At 41.1% G+C, this 14,574-nt stretch overlaps 1 protein-coding gene across 1 annotated transcript in view; it reads right to left on the reverse strand.

Moving 5' to 3' along the window:
- The window catches only part of LOC146662679 (LIM zinc-binding domain-containing Nebulette-like), a 58,466-nt gene extending 46,716 nt beyond the window's left edge, over positions 1-11,750 (reverse strand). Inside the window, exons 1-2 of the mRNA XM_085419300.1 lie at positions 11,463-11,750; positions 6,168-6,262 (exon numbers count right to left, since the gene is read on the reverse strand). Of these exons, the coding sequence (XP_085275426.1) occupies positions 6,168-6,262; positions 11,463-11,531 (164 nt within the window). The 5' untranslated portion in view covers positions 11,532-11,750. The remainder of the gene's footprint in view (positions 1-6,167; positions 6,263-11,462) is intronic.
- Between the last annotated feature and the right edge of the window lie 2,824 nt (positions 11,751-14,574).

Raw genomic sequence — 14,574 nt, forward strand, 5'->3', positions numbered from 1 at the left:
GGTGGTGACCAAAATTGGTATCAATACAGTGATTAAAATCTCAGGATCCTTGGCATTAAAGCCTTATTAGCTCACTGAAGAGTGACCATAGCACTGCTGACACACATTTCAAGTTAACAGCCTATCTGGGATTGGGTTAGTCTTGCAAAAAAGCTGCAAAACTGCATGTGGATGGAAGCTTCAGTGAGGGTGGGAAGAAAATACTTCTTTAACCTTTAAGGCTATGGAACTATTGCAGTGTTTTATAGCAATGAAGCTGATATTTAATGGAAGAAACTGTAAAATAAGTGCAAACTCAAAGAGCAGACGGGTGCTTAAAAGAAACTGTCAGGACTCCGCATTGCCACTGACGATAAATACTCTCTGTACCCACTTTAAAGTCTAAAGTTAAAAACTAGCATTTCCTCCATTTAAATACTTCAATAAGGAAGTCTAGATTTAACTCATTTTAATGATCAAACCTGCTATTTTACAAAGAACATCAAGAATAAAATGAGTGATAGAAAAAAGCTAAAAATAAGAAATGAGGCCATCAATTCAGATGTTATTGTTGTCACTATAGTGTTGACTTCAGCCACAGCTCAACAATGGTGAGGGATGACACAAGCAGCCAAGAAAAACATGGCTGCCGGGCTTTTGCACAATAGACAGCAGTTATATACAGCAGCACTAAAAACAAGGCGCGTCAGAGTCGCAGCCTCACAGAGACACTGTAATTACAGGATGCTGGTTTGTACACTGAGCGCTACATGTAACAGTGAGGTACAAAAGCAAAACTCTCACTGATGAGTAAGAACTCCCTGCAGGAAGTCTGCAGCCACTTTCTGCACAGTAAACAAACCTGACAGAGTAACAAACAGACAGAGACAGCCGGCCAGGCAGCAGTGGAAGGAACTAATCACACACAGCGACTCAAAAAACTGGCAAGAAAGGGAAATATGGCTCCTTCATCTTTTTCCACCATTAACCTCCTAGGACCTGCGCCCACATATGTGGACATCACATTTTGGCTTATTTAGACCAAAATACTAAATTTTGCTCTACAAGGGCCTGATATCCACTTACGAGGACATTATCCTGCTACTGTTCTATCAAAATTTTAAACGAATGTCCTCATATGTGGCTCTTATTGTTCTTAAAAACAAAAATAAGGTAAAAATTCTTTGTTTTTACAGTCATCAGGCCCCAATCAGCCCAAATATCAAAGAGAAATGAAAGATGCATGCAGTGGAAGAGTTCAGGTCTTAGGAGGTTAAGACGTTTGCAGGAACTCTGTATATTTTTAGGCTGCAGTTATAAATGTTTGATTTTTCCTGCAGTTAAAGACAAAATTAATACAAAAGTTGAAGTTACCATGTTTTGAGACTTTGTGCTGAGAGACGGAGCTTGTTTTTTGTGCCCCATACACCGCACGGTTACAGAAGCAATGGTTTTATTTACCTTGTAACAACAACCCTGGACATTACATGCTGACTGGGACTCATTGATCACTACACGAGTCTCTGTCACATGACCTGTTAATACTTAAACCTTTACACAAACAGACGCCTGGCTTTTTCTTGTAAGTTCTCTTTGACTTTTTGCTTTTTCCCCTCCCATCAGGAGACAGTTGATAATACGTTTATTAGATCTGATCACATTAAATGAAACATTAACAACAATCGTACCATATGCCTCAAAATGAGCAATGATTTAATGCATTTAAAGCAGCTTCTTTAGTGGAACTATCTGTCGGTATCCAACATTGTTAATTTTTATGCATTTTCATTAAACCCTTGGAAACAAATGATGTACATCATTACATATGACATCAACAGAGTAAGACATTTTGCAAAAAATAAACTTAATTGAATATATCCTATAAAAAAAAATCATAAATTGCTTTGCTTTGGAAAACAAAAAATGCAAATCATCTCCAAAAAGAAAATACTGTTCATGGTGTTAAATGAAAACAAAATGTTCCTGCCGCTGCAAGAGGGAGGACTTTTATTGGACCGTTGCTTGGAGTGCTGTGGGCATCATTTTCAAACTCTTCTAGTCATTAATCGTTTATGAAATAACAGCCGTGTGATGGACTGGCAGCGTGTCCTGACTGTCCCACCCTGATGGATGGAGATAACTATGCCACAGCAATGATTTACATCCTGTCCTTTGGACCTTCAAGTACAAATAAGGGAAAAACAGAATGTATACAGACAGATCCAACACTTGTCAGGTAATCAGTCTGCAGGCTGAAACCATTATCCAAGTAGAAGCTTAGATTCTACCATCAAATATCACTAAGCACAAGAATGAACAGTTATAAAGATTAAGAGAGATGTATTTGCTCAATAATCAGACTTGGACTTGGGCTACGCCATCATGGATGTGAGGTAGATAAAGCCGATAGAGTTTGATGTATGGTTGCATGTTGCTTGTAGTCTAAAGTTTCTATTACTAACTGTACATATATGGTAGATCTAAAGGTAAACAGTTTACAGGTATTATGGTCTGGGTTTCTATGTCATAGACTTGGTAAAATTACTAAAAAAAAAAAATCAACTTTTCTTTCCACTTAGGCCAGAAATCATTCTCATGTGTTTGTTCCCATAGTCTGAAAGGTCCTCCCAGGCCAGGAGAGGTGAAATGTATGATTGTGAGTTAAGTTCTTTCTAATTAAAATACCAAAAGCACCGAATGTGGAACGATAACATGAAACCTCAGATATATGTACGACTTTAAAGCTGCCGTGGTAAGTGGACCAATTTAATGACTGACCTGCTGTGACTTTCTTCAGCAGAGAGCAAACACACTCTAATGTGTTTTATGGGAAAAACACACACTAAAGCCATTAGAGTGTGTGAAAGTGGTGTGAGGGCTGACCTAAATTAACACACAATGTTACAGGCAGTGGTTAAACTCTATGCATACAAGTTATATGACACAAAACATAGACTTGGCTTTTTGTGCAGCAGAAACTTAAGAGGCAAAAACAGCTTAAAGGTGCTTGTAGAAAACAAGTGTGAGTCATTCTCATTTAGCAAGTGACACAGCATTTGTAAATCTCATTTCAGTTGATGGTGAGTAGACATGGGGGCTATCATGAGATAATGGTATACCAGGGTATTTAGAAATCCCAAGGCCATCATTTTCAGTACTGTAATAAAATAAAGACAAGGACCCTGAACTGACATTATTTACTGCATTTGACTACAGAGCAGCCTCAGCTGTGAAAGCAACAACCACTTAACTAACAAGATAAAAAACAAAAGGTGAACCAGCGAACATTTTTCTTTTGATTGGCAGATTTAGTGCCCCACTATGGGACACTATTGCTACGTCCTTGATCCCCGAGCCCAAAGGCATCAAACTCCAGGCCTCGAGGGCCGGTGTCCTGCAGGTTTTAGATGTGTGCTTCATCCAACACAGCTGATTTAAATGGCTAAATGACCTCCTCAACATGTCTTGAGGTTCTCCAGAGACCTGGTAATGAACTAAACATTTGATTCAGGTGCAGGGCTCGCAAAATTGCTAGCCCGACGTCACAGCAAGTCATGTTGTTAGTGAGTCCATTAAAATTCTCCAAAAGACACCAGCAGCACACCCACACATAACTGAGAAGGCCCTGTTTAAAGACCAGAAGCTGCCTGGGCAGGGACGCCTGTTAATCAATGCAGCCGTGTCCCTAATCCAGTTATCCAGGGGCCCAGCTGTAAAACATCCACCTGACACAGTGGTTTTGAGGGGAAACAACCCACAGAGGGCAAAACCAGAGTGTCTCTTTGACATTGTAACATGTGAGTCTACAGGAACTGATTCGTTTTAAGAGTGCACCTCAAGTGGTGCCTGCAGGAACTGCAGTTTTTGACACTTGAATTTTTAGCTCTGGGTGTTTCTCTGTACTCATGAAGTGTTTAGAAGATATTTGCATGCACAGCTTGCACACAAATGACTTTTCATGGAAGAAAATACTGCCAAACCATGCTGGTTTTACCAGATGTTGTCTGTCACACTCGTTTACAACATGGAGACGTTAGCATGGACAGAGCCTGGAGCTCCTTAACCATGCTGTTACTCAGTGTTGTACATTACTCATACAACAATAATTGGATCAGCCACCTGATATTTCTGTTTATGTGGTTATCTGATTGCACTACAACGACTTAAGTCACGAGTATCTAAGCTTTAACGTATTTTTAACACAAATGCTGTGACAGAATTGTACCACAGAGTGTCAGGAAGGGATGAGGCCATGAAAAACAGAAGGATACCACCCACCCCAAAGATGAAACACTTTCATAGAGTAAGACGTCTGAGTGAAAAAGCCACCAGTGTTATCGCTCTGAGTCCCTTTTAAGCTTAAAGTGCTGTTTGTTTACAGGAGGAAACACTGACCAGGTCAACACCAGGAAACATATTTTTAACCACAGTCAAAGGTCGATTTAATGCCTCTGACTTTAAGCCCTGTTGTGTGTTTGTGTGTGAGGCCAGTAAGTCGATGCGGTGGACAAAGTGTACTTGTTCTCTTCACAGCTGGCTGCCATTCAAAAGATAACTTTCTGATAAAGCTCCTACAAATATTCAGCTCATTTCAGAGACTTTGCTACAAACACACTGATACCTGCTTCCACTATATAAATGCATCAACCAGGTTCTTGTTGTTTTCTGCTAAAAGCTTTTCTTACTAGTTTAGTAAAGTCTGCAAGGACAGTAACTAATGGTTACACTGTAATACAACAAATGAATGAGTTGGCAACATCACTCAAAATCTTCTGGACATCGTCCAAATATTTACCTGCTCTTGTACATTAATACATCTGAGGGGTTTTCTTGTTTATTCTCCTACTTGGAAACTTTTAACTTGACTGTTATTAAATTATCACGATTACAGAACGTATTAAAATTGACAAACCTGTGGAGAGTTTTCTAGTTTTCTGCTTTAATAGATGTTAATTGTTGCAATGTGTAGTTAAAAAGACTGTATGCCAACAGCAGTGGTACCAGCGCACATCTGGCTTATTGGAAGAAAGAGAGACGCCGTGTCATCAGGTCACCACCATGACCTGTTCAAATGCATCAAAGGTCTACGGTGTAGTCTCAGGCGTGATTACACCGTAAACAATGCTCTCTGCAACAACAAACATAAAACACTTATAACAGCTGATGAGTGTGTTGAGTTTAACAGCCTGGAAGTCGAATTCAAAAAAACCTGCAGCTAACTTCAGCATTTCTGCTGGCAACATATAAGAAGCCGCACAACGTCTCTGAACCCTCGGTATGTAACCAGTAATAGTCCACTACTACTCTTTAATTCAGAAATGTGACATCCTCAGCATTTTCACTGAAAAGTTGACCTCAGAGCTTCAAGCATTAGTCCGTCCTGATTGAGGAAAGTCTCGTCTCCTTAATCTACTTTGGAATCTGTTTAACTGTCAACAGTTTAAACAAAAAACACCAAACAGCTGCACATTTAGCAGGAAGCAGTAGACAACAGCTGAGTGAATAAATGGAGTGTTGCATTCTTATTTTACTGGTCGATGCTGTTTGTTAGAGCAATCTGCAACAAGGACAGACACTCAGATCATTGAACAACTAACAGTAACAGGGTCAAAGGTCAAAGGCACAACCTCCCAATAAGATACTACAACAAGGTCTGCAGCACAAGCTGTAATTTACTCCCATCATCCATCAAATGCAGATCCAAGTCTTGAATCCTTGGAGAGTTTGTAATCTCGTCTGTGAAGGTCTGGCAGCGCACAGTAAGTATCCTCTACTGGCAACAAACAGCAGTGTTGTGTCTCAATCTGCACAGATCATAACAAGCAGAACATGCTAACAGAAAAGTGAAATGCTCTGTGGGAGAAGCAATAGTGATGGAGTGAAGTTGGGCTGGGCTCGCAACCAAAACCACTGAAACCAACCAAAAACTGAAACCACCGCTGCTATAAAAACCTGGAAGCATCACCACACAGATATGAGCCGCCTGCAGATAATAACACAGCAGCTACAGCCAGGCGATGCTGTTTATACTCGCACAACGTTCGTGGACGTATAATCGTCACACTTGAGTCAAGGCAAGGTTAGATAAGCACTCTGCAAACCTGTCATTATGCAGTACAACATGCAAAACGTTGGAGAGTATTTGAAGTTATTTATAATGTACAGAGAGAGAGAGACTCGGGACTCACGCGTTGCAGTAGGGTTTCTTATCATAGCCTTTGTAGTTCTTCATGTTCAGCGTCATCTTGCAAACTTCGCAGTGGAAACATCCTTTGTGCCAGTTCTGAAAACACACAGATTCACACTCGAATCAATAGATTCAAATGCTTCCATAGTTCAGTGATACCCTCGTGGAACCATTAAAGCCCAGTAAGCATGCTAAGATGTCATCTACAGAGATGTACAGGAAATTGGTGAACTGGAAGTATATAAATGGTAAATGGCCTGTATTTATATAGCGCTTTACTAGTCCCTAAAGACCCCAAAGCGCTTTACACAACCAGTCATCCACCCATTCACACACTGGTGATGGTAAGCTACATTGTAGCCACAGCCACCCTGGGGCACATTGACAGAGGCGAGGCTGCCGGACACTGGCACCACCAGTAGGCAACGGGTGAAGTGTCTCGCCCAAGGACACAACGACCGAGACTGTCCAAGCCGGGGCTCGAACCAGCAACCTTCCGATTACAAGGCGAACTCCCAACTCTTGAGCCACGATCACCGAAGTATATCAGAATAATTACTTTATGATGATGTGGTCTGTTTGTCATTTAGTGTGTTTTCATCCCCTCAGAAGAAAAACTGAGATTTGAACTGATCTGTGTTTGTGCAGAATTAGTTTGGAGTTTGTGTCTGAAATCTCTGCGTCCTTTTCATGGAGACTTTTTCAAGCTTCATTCTGTGGTTTTCCTCATTGAACTTCCTGGTTAGTACAGTAATGGCTATGATGCATTAATGGTACAAACGATGGCTACAGCCATCACCCATTGTTTTATGAAGTCACATGAAACCTCAAACACCACATTTTGCCTGTCTTGGTATTTTGAAACTGGACGTGAAGACGCAGTTGTGGATCATGTTTCTGTCTGAAACTTGAAAATGACTAAATCAACTACATTTTTCATTCACTGTGACATGACACGAACCACCGAACCTGTAAACTCACCTGTAAAGTTGTTACAGAGGTCAGGGCATTGATTTCAGAACCACAGTTTTCACCCTCCCTGTGGGCGTTAAGAGTGCAGGTCTAAGGCACTTCCACATTGCCTTCCCTTTGTGTTAAATCCTTAAATTAGAGCACGACTGATGTTGAATTTATAGGACCAGTGCAGATATTTGGGCATTTAAAAATAAGATCTATCTACGTCTTTCAGACACACCAAACATAAAGAGATTTACATAATATTTGTTATGTGAGGTTATTTATGAGTCTTTCTGTCACAGCAAGTCATGGACGCTACTTTCCTGCCCAACTCTGTAAGGATCAGCTGGCTGTTGTGTTGGTAGCAGCCCACTCATGCATGTTTCCAGCTGGGATGTTGCACAAGCATATGCAGACAACTTCTGGTTCTCCCATCTCTTGCTTACTTTTCAATTTTAATGTATGACGTATTATAAATGTAGATACCAATATAATCGTCAGATAGCTAACATCGGCCCCACCAGTATATCGCTCAGGCTCTACTAATATCTGTGGTTAGTTGCTTGTAGGAAGTTCTGCTCATGTAATAAGACGTGGTTAAAGGCAGATGTTAGGCATGGGTAGGGATGCATTTGCCTATTTATTTGCTTATTTAAATGTGGAAATGCATATCAGCTCAGCTTGAGTGCCTGAAGTCCTTCTCGCTCACAGGTGAGCATCACACTTGAGTCACTTTGTTTCTAGATTCAGTCTGTTTTTGTAGCTCTTTACCAAATTTCTTTAAAAAAAGTTGCTAATCAACAGGCTTGATCTCGGCTGCTAGCACTGCTCTGTTTTATCACACAGTGAGAGAGCAGCTAGTGACCACAGCTATATATAAAAGACACATGCAGCTATGATAATGTCACCCAAACATTTGCAGTGTCCAGTTTTTAAAGTCTTAAGTTGAGCATTTTGGTCATCATCAGCTTAGCTTTTTGAAACCAGTCAGTGACAGGACAGATCCACCCTAAAGCTCTCCACCCTTCTTTCTTCTGCTTCTGGATTCTGATGAAGTTTAATATACAAACTAAGCATCATAATGTATTAAATAACACTGAAAACTGAGTCCTCTGGGAAGTGTTTACTGTGGTCACGCTGGTCTTTATCATAGACTTCTATAGCCACACTTCCTTGTTGCAGCCACAGTACTGACCCCATGCTGCTCAGAACAGGTATTTGTTTTTATTTCCTATATGGTCATTTTGTCAAGTTTTGAAAAAAATCAAGCACCTCCAACCTGCTCGGTCTCTCACTTTTGGCTGTTTAATTACTGATGAAGAACCGGAGCCTTCAAATGGTATTCGGTGCCGCCCCGTTCTCAGGCACTCAGGCGAGAAATGCCTCGGGTATGTGAGTGACTCCAGGTCACTGACTCTTGACCCCTGAAAGGTCGCTGGTTTTAGTTTGATGTTTGCATTCAGCTAATTTTGCCTTTGTTTCACCTGTGAAGGTCTCCTCACACTACAAGTCACATCTAAGATCTCACACCTCGTCTGCACAGAGTCCTTTTGCATGTGCCAAAATCTGAGAGTCCCAGTGGGAAGCTCCTGCTTCTTATGCCACCTGTTATCACAACACTATCAATGATTGATCACATGATAACAACCACCAGTCTACAAACACTCTGAGCAGCTCCACCTTATGTTGCTACAAAAATCAGAAACTTTTCTACATGACGTATGAAGCTGAAAGCAAACTGATATTTGTTCAGAAGAAAATGTGACAGATATGATTCTGTTTTACTCGTTTTAATATCCAGCACAGATCGTCCTCCATCTGTCCCGCTCTGGGATTAGTCAAAGTCAAAGTCAAATTAGTTAGAAAGCGACTGCATTTTGTGTTCGAGATGTCAACATGGTCATATGACTTCCATATTAATCCTCTACTTAAGTGCAGTCAAAGAGCAGGATGTGTTGAAATGCAAATCCTCAGTGAACCTGTAACAAGTCAAACTTTTATTTTCCACTGCACAGAGCACACACTCAGTTTCAGTAAAGGAAGAACTAGAAATGGACTAATGCACACTTAGGCTGATATTTGACTCTGTGTCAAGCAATCAAATATTGTATCTGTTATCTTTACTACAATTTTTGTACTTCAAGAAGATTGGCTAAACAACAGCTGGAGCCATTTTCAAGAGGCTTTAAGGTTTTCCGTCTTTATGTTGCAGATTAGCATCCGCATGGACAGTCACACTTTCAATTCACTTCCTGTTTTATTTTGAAAGTCAGTTGCCTTCCCTTCTTAAATGGTTTTCTTTTTAAGTTCACCTGTTCCTTAGTTTCCTCCTCCTGGTGTGTATTTATGTTACAACATCATCTCTGTTCTGTTCTGTTCTTTTGTTAACTGTCCACGTAGATTTTTTTTAATCTTTCTGTACAAAGTATTTTGTTAAAAATCAGATTAAAGTTTTTTGTTTGTTTTTCCTGCCAAGACTGTGAGCTGGGACATGCGTGATGCAACCATTTGCAGTATGTTCCCTGGGATACAATAGAAAAAAAATGTGTAGTAAACAGAGAACTCGAAGAACCAGAGAAGCAAAGCTGCTACAGAGGTGCCTTAAACCTGCTTTCTTTGTAACAGCCACTAGGGGGCGACTCCTTTGATTTGACTGTGAATGACATTAAAGTACAGAAAAGACTTCCACACTGAGCTTAAATCTTAAATTTACCTTTTTTATTTTGATTTTAGTCCTGTTAATATGCTAATAACAAAACCCAGTTCTGTAAATTTAAATTGTTGGTCACATTTATTAAATTTTTTTTTTAAATAAAGTAAGTAAATCAGTGTTTAACTCAGCCCTGATGTTGCCTCACACTTCATGACTGGTTCCCAGTCTCTTCCTTAGTGAGTAATACAGCTTATATATGTATATTTAACACTGGTACTGGATCAGGATTTGATATTAACAAATGACCAAAGACGAGGTCTCAGAATCACATTGGATCTAGAAAAAGCTGCTAACTCTGAAATACTCTTCATGGCAAGAACAGGAACTGTGCGCTAAAACATTTCTGCTGTTATTTTTAATGCTGATCCTGCAGGAACTTTTAATTAAAACACAAATGATAAACAGAATCCTGGATTTCTTTTTTTATTTTTTTAGTTTTATTTTCAGACTTTGAGTCAAAAATGTAAAATGAGTGTCACCTGTGAAAACGTCTGATTAAAGGTTATTTTGTAAGGGACAGCAGGGACGTGCTTGAATAGCAAACATCTTTATGTCCCTTGACCTTCTTTTTCTCACATTCTCCTTAAACTTCTTTCTTTGCCTGCGTCCCTCTCTAAATGACTGCCTCCAACACTGCCTTTAGTTCTATTATAACCCAGACTTTCAGGTAGCATTTGGTCCAGCCTGCTCTCTCTTTATAAACCACACTCTCCTCATTGCTGAGCTCTTATAATAAAGTTGGATCCACATATTTTCTTCTTACTTCTACAATCAAAAACTGTTGATCTGCTGCTGATTCCTAAAACAAGAGTCTTTTGTGATGAAGACGAGGAGCTAATATTATGTGCGCTGCTGCCTACATGCTGTTGTGTCATCTGATTCCACACAGGACTGACAGTGAATGCATGAGGCTGCTGAAGATATTTTAATAATTTATCACCATTATGCAAGCGACTATTACAGAGGTGTTACCAGCAAATGCACAAATTAACAATGTGGTTTTACGCCGGAATTTAAGAGCAAAGATGGTCCAAAACATTCCTGTTACAGCCATTATTCATCATATCATTGGGCCATTCGAGCACTTATTTAAAAGAAGTCTGCGCTATGTTAACAGCTGGTTGTTACAATATTTCTTGATCTGTAATTGTGACACTTTAACAATTTTACTTACAAAAATATAGAGAAAAACAACTGAAGTGAGCTGACCGATGACACTAAAAAACTGTAAACTGTGTTTATAGCAAGCTGGGTTTAATCTAAATTAACAGAAATATATTAATTTGTTTGTTTGTTTTAGATAAATTTAAATAACAGAGGAAATAAATTTGGTAAATTAAACGGCACACCCACACATTTGGTCTCTACAACGGTGTATCACAGCTTTTGTCACTAGACCATCTTAAATAACCCACACTAGCGTTGCACTCATAAGGTAGTTATATATAATGATCCAGTGTTTTTACAAGCATGAAGCTTAAAAAGGGTTTGAAAGGTGAGTTTTCCTCACTTCACCGTTCACGTGACCCACCTCCAGTTTACACGCATTTCTGTGTGTTAAACTGTTTTCATCATTTTGTTTAACACACAGAAACGTCTGATTTATCCCCAAAGAAAAGTTCCCACCTTGTCCAGGCAGCTGACTTTCTCCGTCGGGTACACGATCTTGCCACAGCGGGCACACGGGGGGTTCATCTCCAGACCTCCGCTGCGCTCTCCTCCAAAGCTTAAATTCCGCTTGTTTACGCCGGGATGAAATGTTGTAAAACGAAGCTCCGAAGCTCCAAAAAAGGCCAAAGTTCTGTCAGCGAGGCTGTAAACTCAGTGAAGAAGCTGAACGACAGAGAGCGGCTCTGCTCTTCCTCTCACAGGCGCACCATCCGGTGTGAAGGCTGGATGCTGAGCTGGGACCGATCACTCAATCTGAGAGCGCAAACCAGCGGCAGTCAGAGCGCACACAGGAAGCGGGTTTACGATCCTTTCAAAGTCAAAGACACCGTTATAAAAGTGAAGCCAGGGCGGAAGTGCCTAAATTTATATTCAGTTTTTTATATATTGCACTAAATTGCAAAAACAGTCGGATCGAGGCGCTTTATACTGTAAGATGTAGATTTTATGAATTTGAGAAACTGTTTTCTTCCACCACATGAATATTAATTTAAACACAACAAACATCAGCACAATGCACAGTATAATGTAAGGTAAGACTGAAATATGTTTAATAAGTCAACAAAGTAGAAGCAGAGCCAAAAATGTCTTTGTAAATGCAGCAAAAATAATAAATAAATCAAGCAAAATAAAGATGACATGACACTGAGCGGTTCACTACAACAGTGCCATCCATCCATCTTCTTCCGATTATCCGGGGCCGGGTCGCAGGGGCAGCAGCCCAAGCTGAGCCCCACCCGGACGGCTGAACTTCTCACCCCATCTCTAAGGGAGAGGCCAGCCACCCTTTAGAGAAAGCCCATTTCCGCTGTTTGTATCCGCGATCTCGTTCTTTCGGTCACTACCCACAGCTCGTGGCCATAGGTGTGGGTAGGGACGTAGATCAACCGGTAAATTGAGAGTTTCGCTTTTACACTCAGCTCTCTTTTCACCACCACGGACCAGTGCAGCGTTCGCATCACTGTGGCCGCTGCACCAATCCGTCTGTCGATCGCCCGCTCCCTTCTTCCATCACTGATGAACAAGACCCTGAGATACTTGAACTCCTCCACTTGGGGCAGGAACTCATCCCCAACCTGGAGCGGGCAATCCACCCTTTTCTGGCTGAGGACCATGGCCCCAGATTTGGAGGTGCCGATTCTCATTCCCACCGCTTTGAACTCGGCTGCGAACCGTTCCAAGGAGAGCTGGAGGCCATCACCCAATGAAGCCAACAGAACCACATTATCTGCAAAAACAGAGATGAGATCCTGAGACCACCCAAGTGAAAGCCCTCCGCCACTTGGCTATGCCTAGAAATTCTGTCCATAAAAACTATGACCAGAATCAGTGACAAAGGGCAGCCCTGGCGGAGTCCATCACCTACCAGGAACGAGTCCGACTTACTGCCGGCTATGTGGACCAAACTCTTGCAAAGGTTGTAAATGGCCCTTAGCAATGGGCTAGACACCCCATACTCCAGCAGCACCTCCCACAGGACACAGTCATATGCCTTCTCCAAGTCCACACAACACAGGGGGAACAATGCGGCTTTCGTCCTGGTCGTGGAACACTGGACCAGCTCTTTATCATCTTGAGAATTAAGACAACCAGACTGGTTGGGAAAAACTCCCATTGTTAAATGGCCTGCATTTGTACAGCGCTTTACTCAGTCCCTAAGGACCCCAAAGTGCTTTACACTACATTCAGTCATTCACACACTGGTGATGGCAGCTATATTGTAGCCACAGCCACCCTGGGGCGCACTGACAGAGGCGAGGCTGCCGGACACAGGCGCCACCGGGCCCTCTGACCACCACCAGTAGGCCAACATGGGGTTAGTATCTTGCCCAAGGATATTTGGCATGCAGCCAGGAGGCAGCCTGGGATCGAACCACCGACCTTCTGATTAGTGGCTGACCTGCTCTGCCACCTGAGCTACAGCCACCCTCTCCTGTATCCGAGGTTCGACTAAGGGACGGACTCTCCTTTCCAGCACCCTGGCATAGACTTTCCCAGGGAGGCTGAGGAGTCTGATTTCCCCTATAGTAGGAACACACCCTTCAACTCCCTTCTTAAAAATGAGGACCACCACCCCGGTCTGCCAGTACAACAATCTGATGATTATTAAAGCGAATGTTGAGTGTTGTGAGCGCAAGTTGAATAAACAGTGTGATGCATCAAACTGAGTGTTTCGAAAGACGTCCTGTAGGCTGTCTGTCCTTGTGGAGATGAAACTGAATCAGTCTGTTACATTCTCAGACATCCTGGATTTAACTTATTCAGATTTATGTAATATAAGCCATTCTATAGTGGGCTAACCAGTCAAATGATATACTGACAGAGAGTGCTTGCACTTTAGGTTACTGTCGAAGTTTCATGTTAAATATTGCTTACCTTATCATGTCTCAATAAAATGAGCTAAAACAATACAAACTGCTCACCTGGAAACAATCAGAAGCTTATTTTTAAACCTTTCCTTCTGCATTTGATGCCAGCCTGTAAATACTGAGATCAAATGTTAGTTTGGTTTACTCACAATACAGCATTAATGTGGACACCAGAGTGCAGATGTAGAATAATTTAGTATTATATTTCACACATACAGACACTAACTTAGGGTGAAATTTAGCTGTCTAAAGATGTGAGCACAGATTCTGTGATTGTCCTGCTTTTGGTTTCCTTTGTGCAGGATATCAAACCGTGGCTTCATCAGGTTTCACCTGCAGTGAGTTTAAGAGCACTCTTATTAAGCAAATGCCTCCCCCTGCTGGCTGATGAAGGTACAAACAGTTTAAAGGAAATTATCTTGTAACACACTTTCAAGTAAATTTAATTAATTTGATACCTCGTTAAAGGCCGTCTTAAAGCTAAAAATTGTTTCACTTTACTTTAAACAAGTTAAATAACCATGGGGACAAGTTATTATAGTTAATAAAGCAAACTAGAAACTGAAAATCTAAAAATAAAAGTGAGAATAAATAATGCTGAAAAACACCCTAAAGAGCAGACTAAAATCTAACTCACATTATTGCATAATTTCAAAACAAACCAGGAATTTAAAGGTAAATGTGTTTAGCTGTTTAGTTTC

The sequence above is a fragment of the Rhamphochromis longiceps genome, linkage group LG9, assembly GCF_057381845.1.
Source record: "Rhamphochromis longiceps isolate RC_006_pf linkage group LG9, R_longiceps_female_GT1.1, whole genome shotgun sequence".
NCBI classification, from domain to species: Eukaryota; Metazoa; Chordata; class Actinopteri; order Cichliformes; family Cichlidae; genus Rhamphochromis; species Rhamphochromis longiceps.